Source organism: Haliaeetus albicilla, chromosome 3, assembly GCF_947461875.1.
Source record: "Haliaeetus albicilla chromosome 3, bHalAlb1.1, whole genome shotgun sequence".
Taxonomy (NCBI): domain Eukaryota; kingdom Metazoa; phylum Chordata; class Aves; order Accipitriformes; family Accipitridae; genus Haliaeetus; species Haliaeetus albicilla.
This window is the reverse complement of record NC_091485.1, coordinates 18,661,289-18,677,354: the sequence shown is the minus strand read 5'-3', so window position 1 is coordinate 18,677,354 and position 16,066 is coordinate 18,661,289. Positions and strand designations below refer to the sequence as shown.

The window sequence follows — 16,066 nt, the reverse complement described above, 5'->3', positions numbered from 1 at the left end:
AATGTATTCCTCCATTTGCCCTGTGTCCTCTGTGACAAGGGATGCAGTGTGTACAAGGCCACATATTTTATAAGTTTTGATGGACTTAATGATACAATAACATTGAAATAAGGTGGTAGAGCAATATCTCTTGATCAGCAGTTTTTCACATCGTTTCGGTGAAGAGTCTTTAAGTGTTCATTGTTCTGTGAATGGTAATTGTGAAAATAATACAAGCATTTGAATTTAAAAGAAGTATTGATGTATTTGGCCTGTTAATTTGCACACGTGTTTCATGAACTGGTACAAACCAGTCTGTTTCTTTTGCTCTAATTCACAGGTACCACCTTGATGAAATTTTCAAAACTGAATGTAGTGAAAGTTTGTTTGGAATTAACCATATAATGCTCAATTCTAGCTAGTATGGGTAGCATAACCTATGAAAAGTTATAGTTTGGTTTGGGATTAAGGCCGTAAGAGACTTTCTTTATTCACCACTACGCTAGTTAGTTAAATGCTGATTTTACTTTGGCCCCTAAAGATCCAGGGAGTACTCTTTTAAAATGGATTTCATATGAACTTTTCTCACCATAATGGGATGGAATAACTCCTAGTGTGTTCCAAACTGTCTCAGATGTAGAATGAAATATTGCAACATCTGTCGCTCAAAATTTAGTTTAATGATGCAAAATAGTAATGACAGCACTTAATAACTTATGCCTTATTTTAATAAATGTTCTCTTTGTTTTTAAGCTGAAGCAGCAGCTATGATTGCACAAGACCAGGAAGAATTTGAAAAAGCACACAAAATTGTGCAGGTAACTAATTATCTCAGTGTAAGCAGAATAGTTCTCTATTTACGAGTTACAACTTCTGAAATCTCTTTGTCTGCAGGCGGAAAAAGTAGACATTCTAAATGCATCTGAATTAGGAGATACCTCGTGGAAATCTGCCAATAGCTGCATTCTGCTGAGAACATCTGATCTTGACAAAGATGCCAGTTATTTACGTTTGTCTTTGGGAGAGTTCTTTGGTCAGAGATCTGAAGCTCTTGGTTGTCTTGGTGGAGGCAGTGATGTGAAACGGGTATGTATCTCAATATTAAGACACAAGGAAAGGACAAGAACAACAGCTAGCACTACTTTTGGGCTTTTTTTTATATCGTAACTAACTCTTTCCGAGAACTACTTTATTATGTTCACTTGTGAAGGAAATTCTCTATACGTGACAGGTCTAGATTGGCTTTTGTTTCCCACTTGGAATTTCTGATGTGAAGGGCTAGCTGGTGTTATGGATGAATCCGGATCTTCACCTTTTGGTCAGGAACTAATTACGTGTAGTATTAGAGAGAGAAAAGTACACCATATACAGGGTCCACGTTGGAGGTCCAAGCAAATGATCCACATAGTATTTGAATGAAATGCTGGTTGGACAGGGGTATTTGAACAGTGAGGGTATCTTTGAATGGCTATTGATAGTTGATGTGCTATCTAGGCAAATGCCCAACTTCAGTAAAAAAAAGTGGGCAAGTATGTACAATGGGAGGAAGTCATCAAATATGCCTGTGTAATTCAGTGGTGTCCTGGTCAATTGGCAGAGTTGGCGTGTTCTGTCCTGGTGCTGAGCGGCAGAGCATGACTCCAGGCAGAGATGATGAGAGCATATGCACTGTCTTTTGTCTAACTGGTATAAGTAAGTTGTTAGTTTATTTTATGTATATATTGGAAGTGTGTGTGTTTGGGTTAGCCATTTGCAATGCTGGGAGGTGTATGTTATTTCTCAGTGGTATGAAAGCCAAACACCAACTGTGGAGGCACTGTGGCTGAAACAGCTTTGCAAGCCCACTGAACCTATTCATTAATGATTAAATTTACTCATGCTGTATTCCAGGGTAATTTTATTTATTTATTTATTTTTATAGCCATCGTTTGGTTACTATATTACATCTCCGAAGAAAAGGCAACCTGTTGCTTTGCTAAGGCAATCTGATTCATCAGGAGGTGACACTGGCCAAGAGATTTCACAATTGTCTGAGGTGTTTCCAGGTAATTATAGAACAGAAGGGGCAGCCCTAGACAGTGGTTATAATGGTAGTTAAGAATTACTTGTATATAGCTATTAAAGACTATTAAGAGTAATCTCTTATAGAAAGACTTTAGTTTTCATTCACCAAATATCTTTTTTGCTGTGAGCACCTCTCTTACCCCGTCTCCCCGCAGAAAAGCAGAGAACCTAAATACTTACAAGAGAGAACATTCTAATACCAAGTACTACCATAAATTGTCTTGGATATTTCAGCATTTCCAGATACTGGGTAACGACCAGAATGTCTTGTAATTATTAAAGTCTGCTCAGAGTTTTCCTGTTGAAAAAACTGTATAAATGTGTTGCCAAAAACCAATCAAACAAAAAACCCCAGAAAATTGGTCCGTTTGCTCATATAGGTATAGACGATACAGGGAAAGAAGGAAGACAGTTCAGGTTGTAGCTGAACTGACAGTGTGTGCATAAAACATAGTCTACATTTTCTCCTGCCATCTTTAAAAAAAAAAAAAAAAAATTATGCTCCCATGATACCTGCTTAACTTAAAGTAGTAATTTAGGACATTCGTCCAGAATTTTATATGTAAACATCACAGCATGCATTTTGGTGCATATGTATGCCTATCAACTTAATAAGGTATGTTTAGGAAAGGATGAGTGCATTTTAAAGCATCTCTGCTGCTCTTGATAGAACTGTGGCAACATCAATCTTTATGAACCTGCTTGTACAGTCTGTACAGTGACTTAAATACTTTTTTGCATTGGTGAAAAATGTTCATCAGGCTTTTAAGGAGCCTGCTTTCTTGAAAGAGCTTTACAGCTGTAATTTTCCTCATGCTAGGACCTTGCAAATATTTTTAAAGGGTCTCTAATAATTTTTTAAATCTGGTGTTTGTGTGCTTAAATTCACTATGCAATAGTCGGGATTTTTTTCAAAAAATACCGGGGGTTCATTGAGTTCATGACGTCTGATCGGTTAAAGTACAGTTACAATTGTTGCTTTGAACAATAGAAAAATACCCTAATGTGGTCTGCATTTCTTTTGATATGAGGGTTGCTAGAAATGCTAAAGAAAGAAGGTATTTGGGTCACTTTGTCGCCAAGATATTAAAAGTTACTGCCACCTGATTTTCAGTAGTACTGGCAATAATAATCTTTATCAGCAATACCAGTGTGCTATTCCTGCTTAAGGAGCAGCAGATGGAGAGGAAGCTGAGAAGTCAGCAACCTGAGGAGGGTGTTACTTGAAATATGAAGTATGTCCAAACCCCAAATATCTACTATAAGAACAGAAGGGGGGGGAGGGGGAAGAAAAAAACAACAGAACACACCCCACCCCCACCCTCCAAACAAACCCCAAATGTTTGTCGTTTCATACTTGCTTTCTCACCAATCAGAGCATCTTCAAAAGTTGGTTTTAGTCTTCTAGGGAGTCCAGATGTTTTCCTTCAAGCAGGAACTCATTTGTTGAAATGGTAGCCTCTAGATCTCATATGAGCAATACCTCCTAGTCTGGGTTTGATCTCCTAATCAAGGAGATTATTTGTGGTTTTGATAGTTTCAGAAACATACCAGTCCTTCCTAAACATAATCCTTCAAAATCACCAGTTCACTGCTATCTGCCTTAGTCAAACCCTGTCTTCAGCATTAGCTTTACTCAGATTTAACTCTTCTGGTTTTCTACTGGAGTGTGGTCTATATTCATATTATCTTGCAAACACCATTTTATGAAAAGGTTTGTTTAGCTTATGTTAATATGATAAGCTACCTGAAAATAAAATTTGAAGACTGTGAGCATGGTATTCATAATGCCAGCTAATTTTGTGACTTGTTTCCTGTACAGTACTCAAAGTTTACATACAATTGATGTTTGCAGTATTTGGATTTGTGCCTTTAGAACAGCTCTATTTTTTTTTTTCTCTATAGAACATTAAGGCAGGACGTGTATCCCAAGATTGGAGGTGTTTAGAGGATTTACTTACTGTAAATTAATTCCCTGTCTTTTTCTTTGTTCTTAGATGACTTAGAAGCACAAACAAAAGAATATGCAAATTCTACCAGCCTTGAAGGTGCATGGCATAGTATGGATACTGCAGCTGGAATACATAAAAGCATTAATATAGAAACTGCTACCAAAAGTAAAGCAAAGGTATTTCTCTTTTATTTTCCTATTAAGTGCAACTATGAACTTGAATATGGCTAAATTTAGACTTCATGTCAGCTCACTGCTTTTTATATTGATCATTTGAATCCTATCAGGTGCCACTGTTTGTTAGGATAGTTTCATTGGAATGCCATGATCCTGTAGTGAGTCAGGTGTACTATCACCATCTCATTTTCCTTTTTCTCCCTACTTCACTTCTGGAGTTACTTGGTCTGTCAGCCCATAGTTTTTCAGAGATTCCTAGGCTATTGATGTTCTGCAGTCAAGTTTCTGAATTTTAGCTATGTCTTCCCGTTCTGTTTTTTTTAATGAAACAATTGTCTTTAGCATGTGGATAAAGTCTCTTACTTGATAAAATTGAAAAATACTGATGTGGTGTAAGTCTGAAAAAGGTGTATTTTCAATTTGGTAATCCTAGACACCTACCTTGTCTGCCTTAATGTGTCATGTTCTTTTTCTTATCAGGCAGAACACTACAGACCCATTCAGTTACAGAAACAGCCCTTCTCTGATGTGGTCACTGAAAGGAATCAGTAGCTAGCAAGTTTGACTTGGTTTAGCTGATTAAATGATGAAAGGTGCAGACTTAAATGCAGAAGGACTGGTTGGATTGTGCACCTGACTGTGTACTGCCATAATTGCTTTTCTTTCTAATTTATTCTTATCCCTATTGTTCTAGACTCAAAATGAACAATTAGGGGTTTTGATAATGTGTATCCAGATTCTAATCGACCCTACCCTCAATTTGTACAAGTTTAGGTCACCCTCAGTTTGATATGAATGCTAAAATGTTCTCAAACACAGGCAAATCACAGAATGGTTGAGGTCAGAAGGCACTCCTGGAGATTATCTTGTCCATTTCTTCTTGCTCAAAGCCAGGTCAAATAGAGCAGGTTGGTCAAGGTCAGTCACATTTTGAATATGTTCAGGGATGGAGACCCTGTAGTCTCTCTGGGTCCTCTCTGGGCAACCTGTTCTGGTGTTTGATCATGTTGACATTAAAATCTTTTCTTTATGCTTAAATAGAATTTCCTATATTTAAAATTGTGCCCATTGCCTCCTTTCTTCTTACTGGATACCTCAGTGAAGAGTCTGCATCCATCTTCTTTACTCCTCCCTGCCCTCCTTCTCTCCCCATCAGGTATTTATACACATTGGTAAGATTTCCTCCTGAGCTTTGTCTTCCTGAGGCTAAACAATTCCATCTCTCTCCTCACATGACAGATGCTCCAAGCTCTTACTTATCTTTGTGGCCCTTTACTAGACTCTCTCCAGTATGTCCATGTCTCTCTTCTACTGGGAGGTCTATAACTGGACATAGCACTCCAGATGTGGTCGCACCAGTGCTGAGTAGAGGGGAAGGATCACCTCCCAAAGTCTGCTGGCAGCTCCATCTTAGTGCATCCCAGGATGCTGCTGGCCTTCTTTGCCACAGGGGCAAAGTTTGTGGTCAACTTCACGTCTACCAGGACCCCAAAGTCCTTTTCTATTAAGCTGCTTTCTAGCTGGTCGGTCCCCAGCCTGTACGGGTGCATGGGGTTATTCCTCCCCAGGTGCTGATCTTGGCATTTCCCTTTGAACTTCGTGGGATTCTTCTCAGCCCATTTTTCTGGCCTGTTGAGGTCCCTCTGAATGACAGCCCACTCTTCCTGGTGTATCAACCACATGTCCCAATTTTTGTATGATGATTGAACTTGCTAATGCTGCGCTCTGCCCCCTCATCCGCGTCATTAATGGGGATGCTGAACAGTACTGGTCCCTGTCTTGATCCGTGGGATACTCCACTAGTGAGTGGCTGGCCTGCTGCTGGACTTTGTGCTGCTGATCACAACCCTTTGAGCCTGGCAGTTCAGCCAGTTTTCAGTCCAGTCATGGTCTACTTATCTGCTCCATGCTTCATCAGTCTTTATGAGGGTGTTGTGAAGAAATGCATGCATATCTACAGGAGGATAGATGTTTTCTTTTCTTCCTTAATGTATGTGTATCTAAGAGAGGTGGGAAGAGATTGTGGTCTGGATGTGATTTTTTTCCATGCCCCTTGCTAAGAGCCCATGTGAAAACTAAAGAAGAAATCAGACCTGAGTGACAGAGAAAACTGTAGTAATAGCTTTGTCTTCCTCTTGTAGAGAGGCAGATGATTTAAAGTTAATTGGGAAGGTACTGCGTATTAGTCATGGTAGCTTCTTCTCTGCTGTTTGTTCCTGATGGGATTTTACTCCCAGTTCTTCCAAGTGAATTAAAACATTGTAGGATTTTAAAAGTTTTATAGGAGTTAAGGCTTCCTAGCAGGCAATCTTTATAGAATCTTTAAAAAAAAACACTTTGTGGAGTATACTTTAAAAAATCAGTACAAAGAGAATTATGCCTGTTACAATGTTCCTTCTTGACAGGTGATTAAAAATGTGACAACTAGAAATGTTAGTATGTTACCATATACTGAAATGCAAAATAATTAAAACGAACAAACAAAACACAGGAAACAAAACACTAAACAAAAAATTCTTAATTTGGTGCTTAACTTGTTTTGGTTTGTTGTAGGATGGAACTCATAAAGACAAGTTTGAAGATGGCTTATCTAATAATTCTGATTCTGTCCTGAGTATTAGCACGATTGCATCTGCTATTGCTAATGCTTCTTCCAGTGCTGATCCTTCCCAGCTAGCTGCTATGATGATGGCACTCTCTAAAAAAAGTGGAAGAACATGTTTCCTTCCTGGAATTGTTAAAGAGACAGAACTTTCTGCTAATCAGGTATTATCCAGCAATGTGGAAAATAGCGCATTTGATATGGAAAAATACCTCAAAAAAACAGATGAGATCGGACATGAAAGTGAATATGAGAGTACTGTGAAACATGAAGTATCTGTCCAGAATCTTATGCCTGATACCTTTTTACTGAGTGAAGATAAAAACAAGGATACTCTTGCAGAAGGCTTGATGAATAATCATAGCAAGCAGCAAGAAATAGAGAAGCGATTTCTGGATTATTTTCAGGAAGAAAATGATATTCAGAATTTCTCTAGGCTGTCTGGTGTTCCCAACCATGAAGATGTAACTGCAAATAGTGTTAAATTTTCAGAAAAGTTGTCAGATTTAGTAAATAGTAAACACTTACAGTCAGTAAATGCTGATCTTGGATCAGATATGCTTGATACCCAAACCTCACCTACTGGAAATGGAGCACAGATGTGTGGAATTCCTTTAGCAGCAGAAATGGAAGTGGCACAGAGAAATCCACTTGCTTACTTGACCAACGATCTCACTAGTAGATGTATCAGGGAAGATACAGAAACAGTAGATCAAACAACAAATGCTGTTCCTGAACCATGTAATGATTTGGTGGAGAGAAGTACAGGAAATACTCTGTCACTCAGCAACTTAAAACCTGCCAAGCAATCTAGTAAATATGTCTCAGTAAGTCCTACAAAAGCAAAGCCTATGCAGAAATTGAGCAGTGATGAAAAGAAGCAAAATGCAAAAACAGAGAAGAGAAACAAAGATGTGAGTACTGCTAGTGGTGGGAATGCAAAACATGTAACTTTCGAGAAGCTCTCACCAACTTCTCAGAATAGTACTGGTAAGTAAGTAAACCAGTAAAAATGTAACCAGTTGTTGAAAAGGTTTTTCTTGACAGTAGACTTGTTCCCTGTGCTTAAATATGTACTGTTATTAAATTCTGTTTATTTACCAGAGCATAAACCCATTGTACCTGAATGTGACTTGCAGCCTCTGGATGATGAGCAGTATAGCTTCAGACCTTCAACTTCACCATTAATTCACTCTTCTCCTAGTGAGACTTCTGGAACAGCATTTTCAGGGTAAATTTCTTGGTGCAGCTTGTAAAAAATTATTAATGCTTCATGAGGATTTTTGAGGGATCAAGTTTTAATTTGAATGTTGTCCTTGATCTCAGTTTATGGAAGATCTTTATTAGGCTAAGACTTCATTCTTAGACTAAGCTTTCTGTTTGCTTTTATTATGTGTATGGGGAAGCAGTCTTAAGCAATTGTTAACTTTTTATTTTCCTCACTGGCATGATGAGACAGAGATGCTGGATAGCAACACTGCTGTTTCTGCTTAGGATTATCCAGTAATGCAAGAATACAAAATATTCAGCCTGTTAGTCAGATACATCAGATACCTAGAACTGTGTGTTGATGGAGCTATAAAATCTCATAGTTATTAATTTTTGTTCTAGTGTAATTCATTTATTACAAATAAAGCTATTTGGTTGGGGGTTATGCTGTTAGTTATATGATAACAAAGCTTGAAGTTGTAGAGACTAATGAAGATGTGTTTTTTAGACTTATAAGTATTTCACTCAGTTTGGTTCTCTGATTCATACCACTGCTGCTTGTGAAAGAGTATGGATAGAAATATTGGTATTGTTTTTGACTGCTTCATATTTTGAAATTGCAACTTGTGTCTAAGATTTAAGGCTTTCTTAGCAACTGAAAGGGCAATGTTTTTTAAATGAGCTCCCATAACAGTAAGTGTTACATGAACCATAAGATTACAACTAAGTTGCTTGTGTAGTCTTAAATATATAAACATGGCCAGTAGCCAATGGCTACGTACATTCTCAGAAAAAGAGGAGGCAACTGATTTCTTTGCCTTAACTTGTAAGTTCACTGTTTGATATTTAACTACAGTTAGTGTGTTGTACATGACATTAGAATTACAGGCTGTCTGGCATTTCTCAGAAGTTAAAAAGTGCAGAAGTACGTGTATTTTTGTAAGTGTGTTATAGAGACATTAGGATTTCCAGTTAAAATTGTCAGTGACTTTAATTGTTTTCATGTTATCTCTTCTTGTTGGACAAAGTAGTGGGAGATCCTATGTTTTCAGGTGTGTGATATGAAGAGAATTTCAGCAGTGAATAGGAAATAGTAATGTGTGATGCCTGGGATGTTGCATGATTTCATCTGACATTCTTCCATCTAGTTAGATACAAGTATATTGATTCACTTTTCTTTTTTTTTAATAAGTTATGTTGTCTCTATGACCTTAACATCTGAGTGCGGTTGTGGAACTCTGATGCTTTGCCTTGTGGATTTATATCCAATGAAAATGAGTTTTATGTACATCAAAGCCAGAACTTGTAAAGGTTAATTGAGAGCTGGTTTCTCGTTTCTGCTAACTGGACTAAACAGAATGGTTAAGACAGATGACTTTTAGAATAGTATAGTAATGTGTAGCATTGATTTTCTTGGGGGCAGCATTAGAAATATATTCTAATACTGACATACTTTGAATCTGTTTTTCAGGTCTGAAACTGACTTTACTTGCACGTCATGTTATCAGGAATCTTCTTGCAAAGAGAATGTACTACCTCAGTCAGTTTACTCAAGTCCTAGCATGAGCAGATTAACATATGTCTCTGCATCTGACAGTACCCTTAAGAATACAGATGTAATACATAATCCAGAGACATACTGGGTAAGACAATCTTGAACTGTAAATATGTATTAATTCCCTTTCTTTAAAACAAACAAACAAACCAGCACCTCCCCCTTACCTCCAAACCAAACCCTTAAATGGGCAAAATAATTCAAAATCAGAAAAGCTGTAAGGGTTTCAGAACATGCTGTGCATAGGGAAAAGGTTTTGTGCTCCTCCACTCCTGAGTTTCAGAAATTTAACTTCTGAAATAGATTGTATTAAATGCACAAACTCCAATGAATATGAAAATAGTAAAACATTCAAACAGCTAACTTTTTTCGGAAGTTATAGTTGGTGTATTTTTCCCCTTTCATTTTTTCCTCAATTTCTTGTTAAGTCATTCTGTTCTTGGAATGCAGTGCAGTATTCCAGTAGTAGTTTGTGGGATCTATATCTGCGTTCATCACTCCTGAGGCCCCCTTTCTGCTCAGCTTCAGCTGTTAGAAGAATATTTTTTGTGGTTTTTTCTCTGCAGAAATGTTTATAAATACGTATTTTAGCTTTAACTTCTTTTTTTCAGGACTGAAACTATCATTTTCTACCTCTGGCAGTCATTCTGACTGTTCTTACTGCTTTAGCAAAAAATGTATTCTGAGAGTGAAGCTTTTGTTCAGACTTAAAATCTTATGCTGGTTAAGATAATTGGCATTCTTTATCTAAATCCATGGGTTCCTTAGAATCTGGAATCTTTCTGTTATGCCTCCCTCCTTCCAAAGTGTGTGGAAATGTGGATGGAACTTTAAAAAACAAACAACAGCTGAAAAACGTCTCTGACTGCATCCATATCTGTGTGAATCTCAGTGGTTACATTTATTTTGTAATGTCTTTATCAGTTGTGGATTCCTCTAACACAGGAAATAGAAATGCTACTTACTATGCGGTTTTTTTCTTTTTTTCGTTTGCAGAGGGTGAGGCTTTTCAGGTATGGTGACTAGTGAAAGCTTAGTAAAGCCTTCTCTTCCTCCTATAGGAACACCAGCAGCAATGTTGCTTCATGCTGAAAGCATCAGGAAGAAGGAAGCGTGTGTTATGGCCTATAGCCCATTTTGTTCTAGGTCTAGTTGCTCAAGTTACCCAGGGAATATCTGTTCTTTCCCATCTTGATGTTTCCAGTGGGAATTGCAGTCCTGTAGGAAGGAACCCAAGGGCAAATTTAAATGGCTATTTGCTTGCAGTCCATGGTGATGGTGCCATAGCATCAGCTCTTCGGTCCATTTCACGTTTGAAATGCATATAGTTCTAGATTCCTGTCATCTCATGCAAATGGGTGGCTCTTGATGCTTTGATGTAAATTGGCTGCATACTAGTTTGCCCCTCTCTCTTGAAGAGATGTTATTGTTTGAGTAGTCTTTGTTCCCGAGGATAGTTCAGCAAGGAGATCCTCAAGTACGTTGCCAAAGTTTTACATTTGTATTATGAGTACGTTTCGAAGTCCCATGTGTAATACTGCAGTGTTAAGTTATTGCTTTGGGTTAGTAATCTGTTATGCTGAGAGACACCAAGAGCTTTGTCTCATTTGTACTTGTTAAGAGCCACTTTCATGTCCCCTGCCTGAAGCTTCTTACAGACAGCAAGAATATTTGTATTGATGTTATCTTCGGATCTGAATACTTACTATAGCACAATCTGTTTAACCAGTAGTGCCCTTCCCCTTTAACACTAGGTTCAAGTTGTCAAAGGTGCCTAAATTTTTTTTTTTTTAATTTCTTGTTTGGTTGATTTGGCCTGGTGAGCCATCTTACCTCAGGCAGCTGCCCTGAATGCCCTTTTTAAAGGATTGTAACTTGCAGCTTGCTTTTCTGCAGCAATCTGAACAGCTACTTTATTGTTCTTTCCCCTTCTTTCACATGCCTTTCCCTGACTTCCAACTCCTATTTACTTAAGCTGAACAATTGCTTTATACTGTAGATGCTGTTCATCCTTTTGTGTAGCTCTCTTGTTGCTGTGTCAGAGTTCTCTAGGTACACCTGTCCTGAGCTGATGTCTGATTGCTTTGATACCACGCTGTCTAGTTTTGGTGTCGAAACTTTTAAAAATTATTTTGAAACTCCATTTTTGAAAATGGAATCTGTGATGTGGATGTACTTCACAAGGGAAAAACCTAACCTTTGTGGCATATCTAAAGAACACTTTAATTTTTCAGGTTGGTAGGGGAGATACCTGGAGTTCCATCCACTGTATTGTGAAGACTGCCAAGTGTGATGTGATGCCAGTTGTGGGAGGGTGGTTCTCCCATGGTCAAACCTCCTTCACTGATTAGTGCCAATGCTATTGTTAGTAGCTATGAACAGTGTGTGAGAGGGTGTATTCACTTCTGCTCTTGACAGTTAACCCAACAGCAGATTCTTTGAAACACATTGTGTGTATGCATATTTATAAGCTGTACTTCTTTTTGTCTTGGTTTGACTTCTAAGTACAGGAACCCCAAGACTCTGGGACTAAGAGGAATTGAGAATGGGGGTGAGGTGTGCTCGTTCCACCTACACCATGCATACCTGCCGAAATGCAAGGTCTCTGGGCTTGAGTGATTTCTTTGTGTGAGTGCACAAAGAAAGTGTTTGTGTCAGTGCATTTTCATGCATCTCAAATCTTTTTTTATTAGGGATTTTTTTGGGGGCCATTCAGCTTTTTAATTTTTTTTCTTAAAAAGCTGGCAAGTATGTCTTTATTGGTTTTTTGGGGGGCGGTTAGTTTTTTTGTTCTCAAAAAAATCTGTCAGCTATGATGTCACTGTAACTTACTGCGTCTAGGTCCTTAGCTTTTCCTAAGAATCCTAAGTACAGATTTGATACCTAATCACATCAGCTTTTTGTTAGTGGATTCTTAATACTTGGGGATTCTCATTTCTTGTCAGAAGAAACTTGGAGCTTAGTAAGCACCTTTGCATTCAAGAAAGTCAAAGAATATGGAGAGAAGTAATCTGTACCGCACTTGGATGCTGCTATTTAGGATCTATTCATGCATTTTTGAACGTGAAAATCTTCCTGGTATTGGATCCAAACTCAATAAATAAGACAACTCACTGCAGGTCTCTGTTTTTTAGAATAATAAAGTCTGTGAACCTGTCAGTGAGTTGAGGAATCTACTCAATTGTTTTTTGTTTTTTTTGTGTGTGTGGTTTTTTTTTTTTTTTTTTTTTTTTTTTTTTTTAGTACAGTTACTTTCCCACAGAATGGCTTTATAAAATCATAGCAAGTCAAACATTTTTGGCCTTGTGGAAACTCTTTTCGTTGGTGGTAACTTCAGAGAGCAGAGCATTCTTCTGGTGTTAATGCCTGGTGTGGTGGGTTGATCAAGCAGGTGACTGAGCTCCCCTGCCAATTGCTTGCTCACTCCCCTGCAGCGGGATGGATGAGAGAATTGGAAGGGCAAAAGGGTGGGGTGGGGGACTTGTGGGTTGATACAAAGGTGGTTTAATCAGTGAAGAGGAGTGGAAAAGCGATGCAAAAGCAATCACTTGCTACTAGCAGACCCATGCCCAGCCAATCTCCAAGCAACAGCCACTTTGGAAAAATTCCCCCACAGTTTTATTGCTGAGCATGATATTACATGGTATGGATTCTGTCTTTGGTCAGTTGGGGTCAGCTGTCCTGACTGTGTCCCCTCCTTACATCTTGCCCACCCCCAGCCTGCTCTCTGGAGTGGCAGCGTGACACATGGAGAAGGCCTTGACACTGTGCAAGCACTGCTCAACAATAGCTAAAACACTAGTGTGTTATCAACATGGTTTTGGTCACAGATCTAAAAACAGCACAATAAGTGTTGCTATGAAGAAAACTTACTCCGTCCGAACCAGACCCAGTACACCTAGCTAGAATGTGACTTTAGGTAACAAACAGGTTGAAGTTGCAGGTTTTCTTCTTCAAGGTGAAGAGCCACAGATGTTAAAGAAACAAAACTTCAGATAAGACTTGACAAACTTGATTATTTATATTGGATGGCAATATCAGTATTAAGGTCTGTCTTGTTTTATGTACCCTATTTGCTTTTCTAAAATTTGTAATACTCTGTATATTTATTTACTAGGGTGAAAATGCTGGTGAACTGAGCACAACAATAATTCGAGCCAGCCCAACTCCTTCGCAGGAACATAAAAACGAAAATTTAGAAGAACGCTCATGTCAAAGAAATAGAAAAGAAGCGGTGCTTAGTGTTGACCAGAAAGCAGAAGAAAATGAACTTGCAGGTCTTCAAAGAAAACTTGATGATGTACTGGGTCAAGAACTGTCCAAAGAAGGTTCTCCGAAGAATGAAAAGCAGCTTGTATCTATTCCTTCAAATGTAGTAGCAAATCATAAAGAGCTTGACCATGTTAAATCAGCTTTACCAAGTAAATTTGGTATCTTTCAGCCACTTTCTGTTAATGTAGATGCACAAGAAGCATGGCAGGGTCAAACAAGCAAAGCACAGAGACAAGGATTATCATCCTTGAACACATTACCTGGATATCCTGGATTAAGCACTTGTATGCCATTCAATCAAAACTCATCTGGTGAACAGTATGTTCCTATTCCAAGCTTTAAACCCCATGTCACTACCTCTGAGAGTCAAGCAATTTCTTCTGTTCCCACGTTGCTTACAGGATGTTCTCTTGCAACAACTCCATTTGTACAACAGCATCTGGGAAGCATAACATCTGCTGGAAATACAGTTCTGTCTCAGTTTCATGGCTGCAGCTCTGCAGGTTTTGGTCTTCCAGCAGGGCTTTCTTGTTCCAGTACCCCAGTAGGACATGTTGAGAATCCACTTATGGTGGGAATTCCTTTAGGTCCAAATACTGGTCCTGGCTCTTTGGGTGCAGCCTCACTTTGTCATCCACATTCTACTTCCTGGAACAAGAATATTGTAAATATAAAACCATGTACTGGACAACCTTTTGGAACAGGCAGAAATGAGTGGGAGTTGCCAAAGTCACCTGGTATTGGTAAGTGTGGTTTTTAGAGTGCTCTTGAAATACAGCTGTGGACAAGAATGGCGATAATGATGATGCTAATATTATAGTAAATAAAATTAAGATCACTAGTAAGTGTAACCACAAATATTCTTTATGTGAGCTTTGTTATTTTAAAAAAAGGTATTACTAATTTTCCTTATTTAATGATGCTCTCTGAATTCAATGTCTATTCTTCTAGTCCCCCTAATGGTCTTAAAAGAAATTTTTCATAATCTAGAAGAATTTCAGCATTCAGTGGTTTTTTGTTTGTTTAAAGGATCTAGAACTGTTATGGGAAGAAGAGAAGTCCTAGCTGCAGTTCATGCTGGGCAAGACAAGTGATGCTCTGGAAATTCAGTTTGTATTTTATCTGGAAAGTAGATGATATTTCTGTTTCCAGCCTAACTTGGTATTAACAGTCAGTTAAGCCAAAAAATCTGAGGAGAAGAGTGGAGGGCTTAAGCTGTTTTCAACTGTACTGAAGGGGAAAGACAATCTGCCAAGCGCCTTCTGTACTTCTGCTATTTTTCTGTATCTTGACTTAGCTCTAAACCTAAGCAGTGCAAATTAGTGTTTCATTTCAAAGACTTCTTTTAACCTATGATCTCCTTAGCTGTTTTCTACTATACTTTTTCCTGGCTAATTCTTTCAGATGAAATGACAAGCTAGTGGGGTTGAAAGTTTGAATTTGTGACAGTTTTTAGGTTATTTTCTGTTTGTTGATTGTTCTAAATCACTGATCTTGGTAGTGCATTTTAAAATAGTAAAATTTGAACAATTGTACTCCTTGCCTGTTTTTAATATATGTAATTTCTAGGTTTTTGTACATGTTTTTGAACTCTGCATATCTATATAGTCTAAACTTGATTTTTTGGCAAACTTGAGTTTTTGAACTTAATTCCCAGTGGTGCTAGTCTTACTTTACATTTTTACCTTCATAGTTGTGCTAAATTTTCTTTTTTGGAGAGGAATAAGAGTGTGTGGCTTTAAAATAAAGCTTATTCCTCAAGTAACTAAAAAAACTTCAGGTGATTATGTGTGTGTGTCTAACTGCAAAGTCAAATTTTTAATTTGACGTGAGTACCCATTAATGCATTTTTGGATGTAATAAAGATTGATTCTCCGTGTGCCAGAGAACTCTTACCTCCATTTGAGTTTTGAGTTGTAATTATAATGTTATAATTCCACCAAAATGGTTATTTTGAATATTTTAGAAGTAAGGACTTCCTGGAAGTAAAATATCTGAAGCAGGATTTCTTTTTGATTTGGTGATAACTTTTGATGACTGCACTTCTACAGCAAAAATCTACTCTAGGAGCACTCAGTATTTTCTGTAGAAAAAAATGCCTGAACACTTTTTTACGTAACAGTTATACTCTGGCAAAAAAAAAGATTTTTCTTTTGATCAGTGTAAATGTTCTAAGGATGTAATACTGATATTCATGTTTTCTGAGTTGGGCTAGTACTGATTAAGTTGTGAACACTGAGTATTTTATATAAGGAGT

At 37.9% G+C, this 16,066-nt stretch overlaps 1 protein-coding gene across 1 annotated transcript in view; it reads left to right on the top strand.

Annotated features, from left to right (window-relative positions):
* The window catches only part of CEP192 (centrosomal protein 192), an 89,946-nt gene that overhangs the window by 30,913 nt on the left and 42,967 nt on the right, over window positions 1-16,066 (top strand). Inside the window, exons 20-27 of the mRNA XM_069778580.1 lie at window positions 733-797; window positions 874-1,065; window positions 1,901-2,024; window positions 4,041-4,171; window positions 6,725-7,763; window positions 7,878-8,004; window positions 9,454-9,625; window positions 13,655-14,552. Coding sequence (XP_069634681.1) covers window positions 733-797; window positions 874-1,065; window positions 1,901-2,024; window positions 4,041-4,171; window positions 6,725-7,763; window positions 7,878-8,004; window positions 9,454-9,625; window positions 13,655-14,552 — 2,748 coding nt within the window. The remainder of the gene's footprint in view (window positions 1-732; window positions 798-873; window positions 1,066-1,900; window positions 2,025-4,040; window positions 4,172-6,724; window positions 7,764-7,877; window positions 8,005-9,453; window positions 9,626-13,654; window positions 14,553-16,066) is intronic.